Source organism: Budorcas taxicolor, chromosome 1 (genome assembly GCF_023091745.1).
Source record: "Budorcas taxicolor isolate Tak-1 chromosome 1, Takin1.1, whole genome shotgun sequence".
NCBI lineage: Eukaryota > Metazoa > Chordata > Mammalia > Artiodactyla > Bovidae > Budorcas > Budorcas taxicolor.
The window spans coordinates 189,311,971-189,331,903 of record NC_068910.1 but is presented as its reverse complement, the minus strand read 5'-3'; the positions used below and the strand labels follow the sequence as shown (position 1 = coordinate 189,331,903).

The following is a 19,933-nucleotide window of genomic DNA, read 5'->3' as shown; positions in this document are numbered from 1 at the left end:
GACTCTGTGCAACCCCAGAGATGGCAGCCCACCAGTATATATATATATATATGTATGCACTTTCATTTCTTGATTTATCAACTCCATATGTAAAAATTGATTTCTTACTGTGAGAGACATGGTATTTCAGGTAACATAGCCTGCTTTTCTCTCTCCTCCTCCAATTAGCTTTCACAAGTAATATCAACTTTGGTTGCGAGAACCTGCTGCTGCTGCTAAGTCGCTTCAGTCATATCCGACTCTGTGCGACCCCGTAGACAGCAGCCCATCAGGCTCTTCCGTCCCTGGGATTCTCCAGGCAAGAATACTGGAGTGTGAGAACCTATATAAGGTTAAATAATATACTTCAACTTCTAGTTCTTGATTTTAGACTGTGTCTAAAATGACTAAGTCATTCATTCCTAATGGGGGAAATCACATGTAAAAATGGTTATTCTCTCTATTCCTTGGTTCATAAAATGTCATATTTATGAAGGAATGCTTCACTAGAAGCTGGTCTTTCTTTAGTCATTTCACTGAAACCAGAGATATGTATAAGTAGAATGAAAGATATTGATATCAGTGACTATATAAATTATAATAAGTATATATATACTTATAAGGATGGATTATGTAGATTATATAGATTATAGAGCCTTTCCAACTATATTGCTTTATTTATTACCCAGAATAATTTTGTAATGTATACAGGACAAGTATTCTTACATAATATAGGTAAGGAAACAAGTGTGAAAAGCTTATGGTCATATAAAGTCACCATCATGTTTTTTTCAGTTTTATTTTGTTTCTGACCAGCCTCCGTTCTTCTTTTTTAATTTTATTTTTTGAAAAATTTTGGCTGTATGGGGTCTTAGTTGCCACACATAGCAACAAACATCCCCTTGCCTTTTTTAATTTAATTTTTAAAAATTAAATTAAAAAAAAATTTGGCTGCATGGTATCTTTGTTGTAGTGCACAGACTCTCTAGCTTTAGCAGCGTGAGCTCAGTTATCCTTCGGTATGAGGGATCTCAGCTCTTCAACCAGGGATAGAACCCATGTCCTCTGCATTGCAATGTGAATTCTTAACCACTGGAAAACCAGGGAAGTCCCCACTCTTCCTTTTTTGTGGCAGTATTACTCTGAGCAATAATCCCACCTTGCCCCAGTCTCAGTTCATGCGCTTTCAATTAAAACCAATTACTGCCTTAAGTTCATGAACAGTGTGACTTAGACCCGAGACAGTAAATTCAGCGCATCTCCCTGGCCTCGAATGAGTCTGGAATGGCATCAGAGTCTGCAAGATGTACCAAGATAATTTCTGGGAATAATGGGACAAAGATTCTGGCCCCACTCTCCTGATTTAAGATACAGCCCTGGGAGTGCTGGCAGCCATCTTGTGACCAGGCGTGTGAGGTAACCCTGAAGAAGCTGAGTGAGGAGAGAGCTGTGTTTGTGTCACTGGGCCCTTTCCTGAGCCATGTCTACTGCTGCTGTCCAGCTACCTCAGTTCACACAGATTCCCCTTGTGTTTACTCCAGTTTGGGTTGATTCCATGTCGACTGTAATAACTGCACAGTTAATTCATGACAATCCTGACACCAGCTTTTTGACTTAAATCTAAGGCTTTTTCTACCCTACCATGTTGCCTTTTTGTTCAGGATTCAAAAACACACACCTTTTACGATGTCCTCATTATATCTTTTGTCTTCCTTCATAGTCGCATTCTTAGAAATGCCAATCCATCACGCGGAACTCATTCACGAGTCATTATGCATACATGTTTGGGCATGACATTCCCTATATACTTGGAACAATCGTATGGAGCAGAGAAAAGCTAATTCCAAAACTTTTTGTTAAATAAAATTACTTTTATCTTAAGGTAACTCTGGATCATTTTAAGCCTTAGGGACACCACCCACCATGCACTGCTATGTTCAGGAGTTGTAGTCATCAAATTCAATTATACATTACAGTAGTTGTTTGAAATTCAGAGCACATTTAGCCTAAGAAAAAGTATTATAACTGGTTACTTAGATTAGCACAGAAAAGCTAATTTAAACTATGGCGTTAACTGTGACGGAGAAGGCAGTGGCAACCCACTCCAGTACTCTTGCTGGCAAGGTCCCATGGATGGAGGAGCCTGGTAGGCTGCAGTCCACGGGATTGCTAGGAGTCGGACACGACTTCACTTTCACTTTCATGCATTGGAGAAGGAAATGGCAACCCACTCCAGTGTTCTTGCCTGGAGAATCCCAGGGACGGGGGAGTCTGATGGGCTGCCATCTATGGGGTCACACAGAGTCAGACACGACTGAAGCGACTTAGCAACAGCAGCAGCCCACCAGGCTCCTCTGTCGATCAGATTTTTCATGAAAGAACACTGGAATGGGTTGTCATTTCCTTTTCCAGGAGATCTTTCCGACTCAGGGATTGAACCCATCTCCTGTGTCTCCTGCAATGCAGGCAGATTCTTTAACACTGAGTCACCAGGCAAGCCCAATTTAAATTAAAATATGGCTAAATTACTCTGTATTTGAATGAGAAATGCTAGAACAGAATATTGTGACAAAACTAACAATGAAACTTTTTTAAATATTAAGAGGATGATACTTAAACAAGGAGATTTGCTGTTGGAAGATGAAAAGGTCAATGAAAGTGTATGACCATTCCAAACAGGCTCCAGAGTCACTGCAAAGGCCACTGTGGTCGATGATTTAGGTCCTTTACAATACTTGATTTCACATCAAAATGTGTCTTTTCTTTTCCATGATACAATAAAAAACTCTCTCTCTCTTCTTAAACTTCAAAACCACACAAAGATGGAACTGAGAAAGGGAAAATACAAAAGAGATTTTCATTTTCTCTTTTAATGTATGTTTCAAGTGCGAAGACTCCATCCTCAGACGTTACCATTTAGAGAAGCAAATATACATGTAAACCTGAGTGCACTGCTGAGCTGGCAGAGAATTAGAGGCACATAGCAAGGAAGGGTAGGGTCTTAGCGTGTGGGCTAGTGGTTCCCAGAGGAGGAGTCTGAGGTATGTGGTCAAAGACCTGATGAGCCAAAAACAGGAGCTGTGTGTCGGTAAAGAAAAGCATAGGTTACAAGTCAGAGACTTGACTGGGCACTATGTGAAGTTTAGAGTGAAGGAAGAGAAAAATGGAGAGACAAATGTTTGAACTTCTGGTCTGAAGGTCATGGAAAACTTTTTAGTAGTGCTCTTGCAAGGTAAATAGAAGATAGTTGGAAGAGAGAGGGTGGGGATGCAGCATTAAAAGGAGAGGGAATGTGTGGGTAAGTAGATGTATAAAATGAGATTGTCATATGGGCTGTAAACTAAGTTTAAGACGCATGTGAGAAAAGTGAAGAGTGAAACACATGGAGAATTGTGCAAGGTGAGAGAAGAAGTAATTAATAGACAGCAGAGGTGGACAGAGTCCAGACCCAGCGTAACCTAAGTACAAGTGGCCCGCTGAATTCGCAGGTTCCTCATTGAACAATCTGAGGTTAGTTAGCTGACTCTGCAGACAGGGAGCTGGCGGGTGGAAAGGGTTGGCTGTACTATGCCATTTCATATAAGGGACTTGAGCACCCGTGGATTTTGGTATCCACAGGCGGCCTGGAACCAGTCCCTTGTGGATGCAGGGGGACAGCTGTGCATTAATGCTCAGAAGAGCTCCCGCGAGGGGCCGATGGAATCCGCACGCACCGATGGAAGAAAGAGCCTGCAGATTTCAATGTGTGGCAGTGTCCATGTCAAGAACTCCTAATTTAGAATTAGCTTTATTTAAAATTTAAAACTCACTGGGGTCACTCTGTACAATACCTGAAATGTCAAAGCTGGGAAGCACAAGATTTTGGTTAGAATGGCAAGTGTGTGGTGCCTAGAAAGGAAGGGATCCTGATATGGTGAGAAACACATTTTATTATGACGTGCAATGCACAGGTAGGGGAGTATAAAATGCACTGCCAGTTAATAACCACCTATTGACCCGAGGCAATATTAAATGGATTGTTCCGAATGTCCTCCAGGCTTGTGCTCAGCAGCATCAACATTCATCCTTGGAGTCTGCATTTTTAATGGAAAACTACTGTGAATGGTCGTGCTGAAAGCAGAAAGGCCAAACCTTTCCTTGGTTGTAGCTGCACAATTCTTTCCCAAGCTCATTTGTGCTTTAGTGATTTCGCTTTGCTTGGCCTTTTACAACTTGGCAGTTTAGGAAGTGAAGATGAGAGACTCAGCAGATTTTAAACAAGTTTTACTCCAAATGTTCCCTTAATACTAGTATTTCTTGGACAGAGATTCCTGATGTTTTAATGAACTGTTCTTGGTGTTTCTTTAAAAGCATCCTTTGGCATTTGTGAATGTGCCATGGCTTTTGCTCTTAATTTGGACTCACTGATAGTTTCCTTAAAAGCAGGAAAAGCACTTCTTGGGAGCCAGGTGAAATATAAGGGTTTTTTGGACTCTTTTCTGAACATTGCTGAATGCAGTGGTAACTTTGGGGTGGCAGCCTTGAGAAATGTCAGCTGGCAGAAAAAAAGAGAGGTGCAGCTCTGCTGTTTCCTAGACTTCTCTGTGAGGTCTGACTTTGAAAAATTCTTTGTTAGTTTGCAATATATATTCAAATGCATTCGAAGTAATTAGCACCCTGGATTGAATCTTGTTGTCACAGTTAATTATTAGATGGCTACTTTCCTTTAGAGTATTTGACAGTTGCCCAAAATGTTAGTCTTAATCTAAAACCAAGAAGAGACCTCTGACATAGTGAAAGCCACCAAAATGGCATTTATTAAATATAAATGGTGAGTGCCTGAAGGGGAGGTGAGGAGAGCACTAATTCTCATCCTGAAATGAAAATTCCTCCAGTGTGAAAGGAAAATTAGATTACCTCTTAGCAGAAGCTTCATCAGTTTTACTTATCACGTGGATGATTTTAGAATGTGTGTATTCCTATAATGCGTGACATTTGCATTGATAAATAGAGATTTATGACTCTCAACTTCTATCTCTGATTTGCCAAAATTCTTATAAATACAATGGTTTCTATTAGTCTATTATCTGGAAAATGACTTGAAAAAATTAAATGATACTGATTTAAAATGAAGAAAGCTTATTTATGTGCATTTTAGGAACCCTAAGTGAATCAGGTAAATATATACACCAAGAAACAAAAGCGTTACCCTCTGAGTAGTTTTTTATCATAGACTGGAAACATGAAACTTATTAACAGTGTTAGAAATTAAATGTACAATGAAATGTACACATTATTGGAGCTCTTCATTGGTAATTATTCCTTAAAAGTTAGAAATTGCCTTTATCTCTATGATATAAGAGAAAAGATACTATTAAAGCCCCTAGGAATTATCACCATATTTGAAGCATCTTTCACTTGGTCAAAGAAACACAGGCCAAGTTCTGGTACTTACTATGTAAGGACTATGGCGACTGCATCGTTCAACACACTCTCCCCAAACAAGAGTGTGTACAGGTCAGGGTCGACATGCAGTTCATGGAAAATGGCCAACACCGTCACTAGGGGAGACACACACAAATATGCAAAGTTAGCTGGGATGCGGCCATAGACTTGTCGTTGGCTGTGGTCACCTGTATAAAGCACTCATTAAATGTTCATCTTCTCAAATCCATTGATATATACATACTGAACCTTTAACCAAAATCAACCTCATCTGTCACTCCCCTGCTTAAGATTTCTCTGGGCTCCCCACTGCTTATAGAGAAAGCTTGAGCTCCTTGGTACGCGCCTTCTATAATCTGTGCACTGTTTGCCTTCCAGCATCTCTGTCTGCACTCCCTGCCCCCGCTCTCTAGCCACACTGATGGAGAAGGCGATGGCACCCCACTCCAGTACCCTAGCCTGGAAAATCCCATGGGCGGAGGAGTCTGGTGGGCTGCAGTCCATGGGGTTGCCAAGAGTCGGACACGACTGAGCGACTTCCCTTTCACTTTTCACTTTCATGCATTGGAGAGGGAAATGGCAACCCACTCCAGTGTTCTTGCCTGGAGAATCCCAGGGACTGGGGAGCCTGGTGGGCTGCCATCTATGGGGTCACACAGAGTCGGACACAACTGAAGTGACTTAGCAGCAGCAGCAGCCACACTGAACTTGTCAGAATTTCCTGAACACAGTGTGTCATTTTCTAATTACCTTGGCATGTGGGTTCACTTTAGCAGGGCAGCTATCTGTTTCTCATCCAGATGCTACCATTCTCCTTCCTTAAGTACACACACACACACACACACACACACACACTTTTTGCTACAAAAAACCCCCAAACCTTTATTCAATCTTTAAAAGCTTCTCAAGTTTTCCCCCAGCCCTCTGATCCCTCAGTAAAGACCTGGGTTACTCCTTTTTGATCCCAGAATTTGGGATCACAGAACATTTCATGGAAAAGACTGTAAGCTCTTGGCACATGCTCAAGAAGTGTTTGATGTGTGAACGACTGAGAGAGTGAATGAATGAAGGTTGTTGCAGTGGCTTATTCCTGTGAAGGGAGAGGTGGTTGGCACCTGGCTCTCACTCTCTCAAGATCACGCTCAGCTATACAGATGGACCCAATGTTCCTAAGAGTGGGGCCTAAGGGTTCATTTTCAGCAGTCTGCTTCATGGCTCCTATATACCGTATAGTTGTACAGAGCCTCTGGACATATACCTGGGCAGAGAATAATCATACACTGATTAACTGCGTTCATCAAAACTATTCAGTGTTTTGATGTTTGAAACAGTCATGCAAAGTGTGAACAGCTATCATTAGGAGAATGATCCACTGAGTGGACTGCCAAAGGGGAAAAGAGGGTGGTTGAAAATGATACTGATGGTAAATTTTTAAGGCAGAATGGGCATTTTCACTTCTGTTCTTTCCTTTCCTATTTCATGCACTGTGAGGTTAATAACTGTGTTGTCTAAAAGAGTGCTGGGGGCAAAAAAAAAAAGCTCAGTTGGACTGTTTTGTAAGTAGGGTCAATAAGTTTGGCACTTGTCCTGCCATGATGGGAAGGTTTTAGTGACAGAGTGACACAGCTTGATTTAAACCCTGGAAATAAAGTTTAGGCAGCAGGGTAGAGGACAGAATGGACATGCGGCTGGAAGCTTTCCTGAATGTTCTGGCAAGAGATGAGCTGTATCAATACTGGAAGAGTTCTAGGTTCAGGCTCCTCAACTCTTGTACATCCTGCTCTTCCCTGAACATCCACCACCATGGGCTCTCATAGGTCAGTGACCACAGGGCTTTGTATTTTACTTACTCATTGGTTCTCACCTTCCCTCTGGGTCACTAACCCCTAGCATGTTGCTAGACTATGGTAAGCTTTAGTGAGTGAAAAGATAATGTCAGGGAGGATAGAGCAGAGGCAATAATACCCACGATATATTTGGGATGAAGAACTGGTAGGTCTCGGTGCTTGAGAGACAGCAAGATTTGGGTCTCAGCCCTGGGCAGGCAGTAGATGGGCTGCATAAGAGAAATTTGTAGACAGGGAATTTTGCAAGTTTGGTTTTTGATATGTTGACTTAAGTAGGCAGATGGAATTTCAAATGGAAATTTCAATAAGAAAGCTAGAAGTAAAAGGCTATTGCTAGAGGCTTCCCTGGTGGCTCAGTGGTAAAGAATCCACCTGCCAATGGACGGGACATGGGTTTCATCCCTGGTCTGGGAAGTTCCCACATGCCACTAAGCAACTTTGCCCCTGTGCCACAGTTAACGGAGCTTGCACTCCAGAGTCTGGGAGTCACAACTCCTAAAGTTCAAGTGCCCTAGAGCCTGTGCTCCCCAAGAGAAGTCACCATGGTGAGAAGCCTTCACACCACAACTAGAGAGTAACCTGCATAGCAATGAAGACCCAGCACAGCAAAAGATAAATTAAAAACAAAAATTTAAAGGTTGTAACCATACAGAGTTAAAGCAGAAGAAAGAATTTAAGGGTAATAAGCATGTAGGTAGAACATAAAGCCACAGGAGTGGCTGAGATTGCCTGGGTGAAGTATATAGTAACAGAAGAGAGTTCATGAGAGATCCTTGGGAGATACTCACAGAAGGGATACCTGGAGAAAAAGAAACATGAAATATACATGTAGGATATTTGCAAAACCTGATCCTAAGCATGAGCAAGTTGGCTGAAAACCACATCCATCATGAATAGATTTTTATTTACTAAAGATTATCCTAGGGGAAGGAGTATTGAACTCAACAACTAGCTTTAGGGTAAAGAGACAACAAATACAAATGAAATACAAACAAATAAAAATTGTCATGAATCAGCATGACAATTAGCCAGATTCCATTTTACTAGGCATAGAGTCGATTTCATTATTCTAGATGAATAGATCCTTAATCATGATAGAACAGCAGAGAAGTACCGTCTACTAGTGTGTAGCTGTTCACATTTGTACCACCTCTGAGCCTTTGCAGGTGGTGGTGGGAGGGGACAGACGATTATCTCTGGTAAGTAACCTCTTTCTCTTGATAGGATAGAGTCAAGATCCTGAACTGATTCAAAACCAAAAGGCTTCAGTTGGGAGTTTTATTTTTCTGTTTTTCGGCACACCATAGGCATGTGGGGTCTTAGTTTCCTGACAAGGGATTGAACTGTGCCCCCTGCCTTGGAAGTAAAGGGTTGTAGCAACTGGACCACCAGGGAAGTCCACAATTGGGAGCTTGAATTACCAACATTTTCCTTTCACCAGAATTTTGTGCGGAATAAAAGTAAAACTATAATTTTTATTGGAATATAATTGCTTTATAATGTTGGGTTAGTTTCTGCTGAACAGCAACGTGAATGAGCCATATGTATACATATATCCCCCCCTCTTTAGCTTCCCTCCCACCCCCACCCCCACCCTACCCCTCAAGTCATCACAGAGCACTGAGCTGAGCTCCCTGTACCACAGAGCAGCTCCCCACTGTCTATTTTATACATGGTAGTGTATATATGGTAATCTACTATCTCAATTCATCCCACCCTCTCCTTCCCGTTGGGTCTACAAGTCTGTTCTCTATGTCTGTATCTCTATTTCTGACCTGAAAATAGATTCATCGGTACCATTTTACTAGATTCCATATATATGTGTTAATATATGAAATTTGTTTTTCTCTTTCTAACTTACTTCACTCTGTATCACAGGCTCTAGGTTCATCCACACACTAAAATTGACTCAATTTCATTCCTTTTTATGGCTGAGCAATATCTATTTCTGCTTTATTGACTATGCCAAAGCCTTTGACTGTGTGGATCACAATAAACTGTGGGAAATTCTGAAAGAGAAGGGAATACCAGACCACCTCACCTGCCTCTTGAGAAATCTGTATGCAGGTTAGGAAGCAACAGTTAGAACTGGACATGGAACAACAGACTGGTTCCAAATAGGAAAAGGAGTACGTCAAGGCTGTATATTGTCACCCTGCTTATTTAACTTCTATGCAGAGTACATCATGAGAAACGCTGGACTAGAAGAAACACAAGCTGGAATCAAGATTGCCGGGAGAAATATCAATAACCTCAGATATGCAGATGACACCACCCTTATGGCAGAAAGTGAAGAGGAACTAAAAAGCCTCTTGATGAAAGTGAAAGAGGAGAGTGAAAAGTTGGCTTAAAGCTCAACATTCAGAAAACGAAGATCATGGCATCTGGTCCCATCACTTCATGGGAAATAGATGGGGAAACAGTGGAAATAGTGTCAGACTTTATTTTCTGGGCTCCAAAATCACTGCAGATGGTGACTGCAGCCATGAAATTAAAAGATGCTTACTCCTTGGAAGAAAAGTTATGACCAACCTAAATAGTATATTCAAAAGCAGAGACATTACTTTGCCAACAAAGGTCCGTCTAATCAAGGCTATGGTTTTTCCTGTGGTCATGTATGGATGTGAGAGTTGGACTATAAAGAAAGCTGAGCGCCGAAGAATTGATGCTTTTGAACTGTGGTGTTGGAGAAGACTCTTGAGAGTCCCTTGGACTGCAAGGAGATCCAACCAGTCCATTCTGAAGGAGATCAGCCCTGGGATTTCTTTGGAGGGAATGATGCTGAAACTGAAACTCCAGTACTTTGGCCACCTCATGGGAAGAGTTGACTCATTGGAAAAGACTCTGATGCTGGGAGGGATTGGGGGCAGGAGGAGAAGGGGACGACAGAGGATGAGATGGCTGGATGGCATCACAGACTCGATGGACGTGAGTCTGAGTGAACTCTGGGAGTTGGTGATGGACAGGGAGGCCTGGCGTGCTGCGATTCATGGGGTCCCAAAGAGTCGGACACGACTGAGCGACTGAACTGAACTGAATATTCCATTGTATACAGTTACCACATCTTCTTTATCCATTCATCTGTCGATGGGCATCTAAGTTGCTTCCATGTCCTGACTATTGTAAATAATGCTGCAACGAACATTGGAGTATGTGTGTCTTTTGAGTTGTGGTTCTCTCAGGGTATATGCCCAGTAGTATGATTGCTGGGGCACACGGTAGTTCTATGTCTAGTTTTTTGTCGTTGTTGTTACCTGTTTAGTTTTTTAAGGAACCTTCATACTGATCTCCACAGTGGCTGCATCAATTAATCTCCAAAATATACAAATAGCACATGGAGCTCAGTATCAAAAAACCCAACAACCCAATAAAAAGAATGAGCAAAAGACCTACATAAACATTTCTCCAGAAAAGACAGATGGCCAACAGGTACATGAAAAGATGCTCAACATAACTAATTATTAGAGAAATGCCAATCAAAACTACAATGGGGTATCACCTCATGCTGGTCAGAGTGGCCATCAACGAAACATCTAAGAGTAAGTGCAGGTGAGGGTGTAAAGAAAAGGGAAACTTCTTACACTGTTGGTGGAAAGTTACTCTTAAGTTAAAAAATTCTATCATGGAAGTTCTACTAATATGGACTTTAGTCTCTGTAGCTCCTTATTTGTATTTCCAAGTTTTGAAGATGACTTGCAGCTTGTCTGCACTCCCAGGCACATGAGTTTCCTGGGCTCACAAATAGGGAGGTAAAGCCCTGGGTTTCTTTCCCCACCTCCCCACTTCTGAAGTCTACCCTATGCTAGGATGGACTCTAAATCTCTCCAGTGAGAGCTTTGGGCCTTTGGAGGGACAGGCTTTTAACTAAATACCCAGTTTTGTACAAAACTGTTCTGACATTCCCACAATTCCTTTTGCACAAAGAACTGAATTCCACTGCATAAATGCTGTCCCACACAAAGAGAAAGGTATTACTTTGGGCATTCCTATCTACCCTGTGAAGAAATGGAACAGCTTTGAAATAAAACAAGGTGGTGTGTCCTACAAGAGGGAGTATTTGCTGGGACCACAAATGAGTTGAATAGGTGAGTCAGGAAATTAGCCACCCACTCTCACTGCTGAGATGAGAGCTTTGAAAAATGCGTGTAATTAGCTCGCTGGCAGGGCTGTCTCACACACAATGTCCAAGACTCTCATGGCGCCTCTTCCCAAGAGAGAACCTCTTGGAACAGCTGTAGACATGCTCACACTGGCTCTGTTCGCACCTTGCTGGGTTTTAAAGACAACCCAGGTCCAAGGCTCGGCTGAAGAGCCATGCATAGTTTGATCAGACTGCTTGGGATAGTCTGAGGAGAACATTCCAGACACCATGTGGAGAGGAAGAGGAGAAGACACAATCTGATTTCTTTAACCTCTGATTTTATCAGGGAATTGTGTCATGCTTGCCTTTGTCATACTTTAGTTCTCATCACTTAGTGGTGAGTTTCAACGCTCAGCTTGGGGTTTGGGGTTCCTTCCCCATACTTGACTTTTTAGCTAGAGAAAAATCTGTTTTGTCTCCTGAATTGGTAGTAAGGAATGCAAGCATATATAATCTTATGCTCAAATATGCACACACACACACACACACACACACACACACCTACTCCCATGTAAGAGCAGTGGATGGTTGAGACATGCCATTGAATTATTAGAGATAATAGTGGTTCAGTGAATGACAATAATGATTCAACTATTTTCTGAGAATATGTTATAGTTTCAGTAGTCAAACAGGGAGGGGTCTTGGGAGAATGAATGAGGCAGTGGTGTGGATGGTGCTTCTGGGAAGCTGGTGATAAAGGGGAGCCTGTGGAGTAGAAAACCAATGAAGGCTTTCTCTTCAATTTCTAATTTAATACAGATTGAACAGAATAAGCAGAAAGAAAAGTTGAAAATAAAGGAAAAAGAAGAGAACCCTATTACAGCATCAGAACTCATATTTTCTCATCTCAAATGCAATAACCATAACTAGAGATAAAAATTCAGATAATGACTACCTTACCCCATTTGGTACTTCAGTGTATTGACTTAAATAATGTCTTACTTTTTTTTTTATTGCTATCTTTTGAACTAACCTCTTTCCTAATGCTCTTTCAGTCACTTCTAAGTCTTCAGGGTGATTTAGTGACAGTTCCTTCACTAGAGCTCCATTAACAGCTCTCTGACCCATATTTTCTTGGTGTTTTACAAGGAATTTAAATTCAAATGCTATTTTAATACAGGGACTCTCAGCAACCTGCACAAGCTCTGCCTGGGTCTGTGGACAGCATCACACAATAGTTCCTACCCCGTTGCTCTAAGTCATCACTCAGCCATGTCAAAATGCTGGCTCTCCCTGGAGAGAGCTCTCCATGGTTTTCTGTGCAAATCAGTATGTATGACACTTGTCCCTGACACATGGAGAATCAAAAAGTCTCTGGCTTGTGCAGTGGAACCTTGTCAGGCTGACAGGTGGAGAACCCTGGTAGCCTCATAAACAAGGCAGAAATTTCTATTTACAAAAGTGATTACTGGGAAAATGTGGGATTTTTTTCCCCCTCCTATAATTCGTATACAAGAAATTCTCCTATAACTCTTGCCACTTTTCTGAAATATTGTACCTAGTGAGATTACAAGGAGAGGCTCCAAAATAGCTGAGATATTCTAGTATGCTGGAATACTGAAATTAGTTTGAGCTTCAATCTTCTCAGTGAAGGCTTGGCAGAGAATCAGTGTACTAGTTTTGCCGACCAAGCTTTGCCAGTCATATCCTAGAAATACAACTAGAAATCCTAACCCTTCTGAAATAGGTCAGAGAAACAATGCCAGATCTAGAAAGTTAACCACTAGATGTTATTTCATTGAGGTAATTTGGCTCTGCGGTAAAAGAGTCTTCCTGAAGTGCAGGAGTGAAGGTTCAATCCCTGGATCGGGAAGATCCCTTCGAGAAGGAAATAGCAACCCAATCCAGTATTCTTGCCTGGGAAATCCCATGGACAGAGGAGCCTGGTGGGCTATAGGCCCATGGTGTCACAAAAGAGTTGGACACGTCTTAGCAACTAAACAATATTGTAAATTAGAAGTTACACAGACCATCATGAATGATTTAGCCCTAAAACATTTCAATTTTATTTTGGCCATCAATATGATATGTTATTTTGGTACTGAGTTCGTGGTAGAGAAAATACCACATGTTAGCACATCATTACAGCCCTTTCCCCTAGAGATACTTGGGAGAAATAAGCTCCAGTGCCCCAGGGCAATAGTTTCAAAGTCTGGTCCAGGGACACCTGTAAGTTCCTGAGACTTATTCAAGATGATTCCCCAGGTCAAAACTATCTCAGAATACTATGACAGAGTTACTTGCATTTTTCATTCTTGTTATTTTATCTGTGTAGAGTGGAACTTAGAGGTTATATGATGTGTTAGTGCAGCTGAATTCAGAAACCAGTGTGAGAATCCAGCTGTCTTCTGTCACACCACACAGGAAGGGGACTTGCAAAGATGTGCCATTCTCCCCAGTAAATTTTTTGTTTTGAAAATAAATTCAGTTTTTATAAAAAATGTCATTTAGCATATAAATTGTTCATGATTATTATTTTAAATAGACCAATGAAATTACGTTAAAAAATTTAAAGTCTAACATGGTAAATGATGATAGATATAACACCCACAAACAAAAGACTCCTTGAGGTCCTTCCTAATTCTGAAGAATTTTCAAAGGGTTGTGACACCAAAAAACTTGAGAACCATTGTCCAAAGACATTTGTTGTGTGTAATGAATCCATTTACATCCTGTGCAGCCAGAATGATACTTGTGAAGCATCGTCTCTGAGAGAAATGAGAAAATAGTTCCTCAAATCATTTTCAGTGGAATTTAATTCTCTTGTTGGATTCCTGTTGAGAAAGGCTCCCTAGCTCTAAATAACTTTTGCCACACAATAACCAAGTGATTCTTTCGGAATGTATGCCGAGGATTTCTAATAACTATTACATGAGGGAAAATTATTCTTTTCAGATTAATTAAAACAGCACATTCTGGAATCACATTTCTGTCATAAGTATTTGCAGTGGAAACAGTGTCAGACTTTATTTTTTGGGCTCCAAAATCACTGCAGATGGTGACTGCAGCCATGAAATTAAAAGATGCTTACTCCTTGGAAGAAATGTTATGACCAACCTAGATAGTATATTCAAAAGCAGGGACATTACTTTGCCGACTAAGGTCCGTCTAGTCAAGGCTATGGTTTTTCCTGTAGTCATGTATGGATGCGCAAGTTGGACTGTGAAGAAGGCTGAGCGCTGAAGAATTGATGCTTTTGAACTGTGGTGTTGGAGAAGACTCTTGAGAGTCCCTTGGACTGCCAGGAGATCCAACCAGTCCATTCTGAAGGAGATCAGCCCTGGGATTTCTTTGGAAGGAATGATGCTAAAGCTGAAACTTCAGTACTTTGGCCACCTCATGCGAAGAGTTGACCATTGGAAAAGACTCTGATGCTGGGAGGGATTGGGGGCAGGAGAAGAAGGGGACGACAGAGGATGAGATGGCTGGATGGCATCATGCACTCGATGGACGTGAGTCTGAGTGAACTCCAGGTGTTGGTGATGGACAGGGAGGCCTGGCGTGCTGCGATTCATGGGATCGCAAAGAGTCGGACACGACTGAGCGACTGAACTGAACTGAACTGAAGTCCTTTTTTGGAATGTAAGTGCTTTGTGGACAGAGGTTATTTCTTCAACATACAGATGCATATTAAAAACACTGACAATCACGTCCTTTCCTTGATTTCAAACATGGTCAAACATAGTTCCAGATTATCTACTCCCTCTTTTGCTTTAAAACCTGAAGTACAGTCCTTATCAGTTACTGAGAATATAGAAAAGTAATCAGAATATCACACGGTTTGATATTAAGGAAAGAAAAACAAATAAGAAATATAAAGATTAGCAAGCTAGAAACCTGAGAACAAACACTGGGGTGGGGAGATATTTTCTAGATCCTCTATTTGGGAACTATGGGGTGATATCTTTCAGCACTTTAGCTGGTGCTTTAGAATTTTTCCCAAAGGTACCTACAACAGAAATATTCTAAATTTAGCATTAGCACAGAACATAAACATTTAACAAAGACCCAATTTTCTCACCAATGGGGTTTAATGAGCCATGGTGCAGTTTAATGGGGAATCTTTGCAGTCTGTTCAATATCTGAGTGAAGATGACTTATCCTGTCATACAAGCATTCTCCAATCAGGATTATGACTTAACCATTTTGCCATTTTAAAAACGAACGTGGTAAGCAAGGGTTTGCCTACAAATCATGAAATAAATTCAGAGAAAAGCTCAGTGGAGCCATAAAGCAGACAAAGCCTGAATGGGTCAAAAATGGGAGGTAAAAATATCAGTGTGACCCATTACACATAACAAAAATTGTAGGAAAAATATGATAATGTGAGTCATGATCATGGTACACATTATAAGCAGGTTTCACAACTAAATTTTTATCTTGCTACAAAAAGACATGAAACAAGCAGGTAATTCCATCATTGCCCAATCTGTGGATAATGACCCCAAGAGACATTACAGAAAGATTTCAAACTAGAGGGTACCTATTTCTAATTTCTGATTAGAAAAGCTGCTAAGGGTGAACAAGAGTAATATTAAGAGGCTACACTGGGTCTGTGCAGAGACATTACTTTGTCCACAAAGGTCCATATAGTCAAAGCCATGATTTTTCCAGTAGTCATGCATGGATGTAAGAGTTGGACCATAAAGGAGAATTGATGCTTTTGAACTGAGTTGTTGGAGAAGACTTTTTAGAGTCCCTTGGACTGCAAAGAGATCAAACCAATCAATCCTAAAGGAAAATCAATCCTGAATATTCACTGGAAGGACTGATGCTGAAGCTGAAGCTCTAATACTTTGGCTACCTGATGCAAAGAGCCGACTCATCAGAAAAGACCCTGATGCTGGGAAAGATTGCAGGAGGGAGGAGAAGGGGATGACAGAGGACGAGATGGTTTGATGGCATCACTGACTCGATTGACATGAGTTTGAGCAAGCTCTGGGACATGATGGACAGGGGAGCCTGGTGTGCAAAGTCAGACATGACTGAGCGACTGAACAACAACCCCTCCCCCACTCCCCCTGAAAGGCATCCATACATAAGTCTCCAGAGGCTGTGCATGTATAACTTCACATGGCAAAAGGGACTTCGTGGATGTAATTAAAGTTTGCTTAAAATGGGCAAATTATGTTGGATCCACCCATATGGCAGAAAGTGAAGAAGAAATAAAGAGCCTCCTGATGAAAGTGAAAGAGGAGAGTTAAAAAATTGGCTTAAAGCTCAACATTCAGAAAACTAAGATCATGGCATCCATTCCCATCACCTCATAGCAAATAGATGAGGAAACAGTGGAAACAGTGGCTGACTTTATTTTTCTGGGCTCCAAAATCACTGCAGATGGTGATAGCAGCCATGAAATTAAAAGACGCTTACTCCTTGAGAGAAAAGTTATGACCAATCTACTTCAAGTTCAGTCACTCAGTCGTGTCTGACTCTTTTCGACACCATGAATTGCAGCATGCCAGGCCTCCCTGTCCATCACCAACTCCCGGAGTTCACTCAGACTCACGTCCATTGTGTCCGTGATGTCATCCAGCCATCCCATCCTCTGTCGTCCCCTTCTCCTCCTGCCCACAAGTGCTCCCAGCATCAGAGTCTATTTCAATGAGTCAACTCTTCGCATGAGGTGGCCAAAGTATTGGAGTTTCAGTTTCAGCATCATTCCCTCCAAAGAAATCCCAGGGCTGATCTCCTTCAGAATCGACTGGTTGGATCTCCTTGCAGTCCAAGGGACTCTCAAGAGTCTTCTCCAACACCACAGTTCAAAAGCATCAATTCTTCAGCGCTCAGCCTTTTTCACAGTCCAACTCTCACATCCATACATGACCACAGGAAAAACCATAGCCTTAACTAGATGGACCTTTGTTGGCAAAGTAATGTCTCTGCTTTTCAATATGCTATGTAGGTTGGTCATAACTTTTCTTCCAAGGAGTAAGCATCTTTTAATTTCATGGCTGCAGTCACCATCTGCAGTGATTTTGGAGCCCAAAAAATAAAGTCTGACACTGTTTCCACTGTTTCCCCATCTATTTCCCATGAAGTGATGGGACCGGATGCCATGATCTTTGTTTTCTGAATGTTGAGCTTTAAGCCAAGTTTTTCACTCTCCACTTTCACTTTCATCAAGAGGCTTTTTAGTTCCTCTTCATTTTCTGCCATAAGGGTGGTGTCATCTGCATATCTGAGGTTATTGATATTTCTCCTGGCAATCTTGATTCCAGCCTGGGCTTCTTCCAGTCCATAGTTTCTCATGATGTACTCTGCACAGAAGTTAATAAGCTGCTGCTGCTGCTGCTGCTGAGTTGTTTCAGTCGTGTCCAACTCTGTGCGACCCCACAGACGGCAGCCCACCAGGCACCCCCATCCCTGGGATTCTCCAGGCAAGAGTACTGGAGTGGGTTGCCATTTCCTTCTCCAGTGCATGGAAGTGAAAAGTGAAAGTGAAGTCACTCAGTCGTGTCCAACTCTTAGCAACCCCATGGACTGTAGCCCACCAGGCTCCTCAATCCATGGGGTTTTCCAGGCAAGAGAACTGGAGTGGGGTGCCATTGCCTTCTCCAAGTTAATAAGCAGGGTGACAATATACAGCCTTGATGTACTCCTTTTCCTATTTGGAACCAGTCTGTTGTTCCATGTCCAGTGCTAACTGTTGCTTCCTGACCTGCATACAGATTTCTCAAGAGGTAGGTTAGGTGGTCTGGTATTCCTATCTCTTTCAGAATTTTCCACAGTTTATTGTGATCCACACAGTCAAAGGCTTTGGCATAGTCAATAAAGCAGAAATAGATGTTTTTCTGGAACTCTCTTGCTTTTTCCATGATCGAGCGGATGTTGCCAATTTGATCTCTGGTTCCTCTGCCTTTTCTAAAATCAGCTTGAACATCTGGAAGTTCATGGTTCATGTGTTGCTGAAACCTGGCTTGGAGAATTTTGAGCATTACTTTACTAGAATGTGAGATGAGTGCAATTGTGTGGTAGTTTGAGCGTTCTTTGGCATTGCCTTTCTTTGGGGTTGGAATGAAAACTGACCTTTCCAGTCCTGTGGCCACTGCTGAGTTTTCCAAATTTGCAGGCATATTGAGTGCAGCACTGTCACAGCATCATCTTTCAGGATTTGAAATAGCTCAACTGGAATTCCATCACCTCTACTAGCTTTGTTCATAGTGATATTTTTTAAGGCCCACTTGACTTCGCATTCCAGGATGTCTGGCTCTAGGTGAGTGATCACACCATCGTGATTATCTTGGTCATGAAGATCTTTTTTGTACAGTTCTTCTGTGTATTCTTGCCACCTCTTCTTAATATCTTCTGCTTCTGTTAGGCCCATACCATTTCTTTCCTTTATTGAGCCCATCTTTGGATGAAATATTCCCTTGGTATCTCTAATTTTCTTTTCTTTTTTTTTTTTTCTTCTAATTTTCTTGAAGAGATCTCATCTTTCCCATTCTGTTGTTTTCCTCTATTTCTTTGCATTGATTGCTGAGGAAAGCTTTCTTATCTCTTCTTGCTATTCTTTGGAACTCTGCATTTAGACACTTATATCTTTTCTTTTCTCGTTTGCTTTTCACTTCTCTTCTTTTCACAGCTATTTGTAAGGCCTCCCCAGACAGCCATTTTGCTTTTTTGTATTTATTTTCCATGGGGATGGTCTTGATCCCTGTCTCCTGTACAATGTCATGAACCTCTGCCCATAGTTCATCAGGCACTCTATGTATCAGATCTAGGCCCTTAATCTATTTCTCACTTCCACTGTATAGTCATAAGGGATTTGATTTAGGTCATACCTGAATGGTCTAGCGGTTTTCCCTACTTTCTTCAATTTAAGTCTGAATTTGGCAATAAGGAGTTCATGATCTGAGCCACAGTCATCTCCTGGTCTTGTTTTTGTTGACTGTATACAGCTTCTCCATCTTTGGCTGCAAAGAATATAATCAATCTGATTTCGGTGTTGACCATCTGGTGATGTCCATGTGTGGAGTCTTCTCTTATGTTGTTGGAAGAGGGTGTTTGCTATGATCAGTGCATTTTCTTGGCAAAATTCTATTAGTCTTTGCCCTGCTTCATTCCGCATTCCAAGGCCAAATTTGCCTGTTAATCCAGGTATTTCTTGACTTCCTACTTTTGCATTCCAGTCCCCTATAATGAAAAGGTTATCTTTTTTGGGAGTTACTTCTAACTCCCCAAAAAGTTACTTCTAAGATCTTGTAGGTCTTCATAGAACCGTTCTACGTCAGCTTCTTCAGCGTTACTGGTTGAGGCACAGACTTGGATTACTGTGATATTGAATGGTTTGCCTTGGAGACAAACAGAGATCATTCTGTCATTTTTGAGACTGCATCCAAGTACTGCATTTCGGAGTCTTTTGTTGACCATGATGGCTACTCCATTTCTTCTGAGGGATTCCTGCCCACAGTAGTAGATATAATAGTCATCTGAGTTAAATTCACTCATTCCAGTCCATTTTAGTTTGCTGATTCCTAGAATGTCGACGTTCACTCTTGCCATCTCCTGTTTGACCACTTCCAATTTGCCTTGATTCATG

General features: G+C 41.5%; 1 protein-coding gene across 1 annotated transcript in view; it reads right to left on the bottom strand.

The window, feature by feature from the left end:
• The window catches only part of SLC9A9 (solute carrier family 9 member A9), a 648,823-nt gene that overhangs the window by 411,931 nt on the left and 216,959 nt on the right, over positions 1-19,933 (bottom strand). Inside the window, exon 6 of the mRNA XM_052640419.1 lies at positions 5,414-5,519. Within this exon, the coding sequence (XP_052496379.1) occupies positions 5,414-5,519 (106 nt within the window). The remainder of the gene's footprint in view (positions 1-5,413; positions 5,520-19,933) is intronic.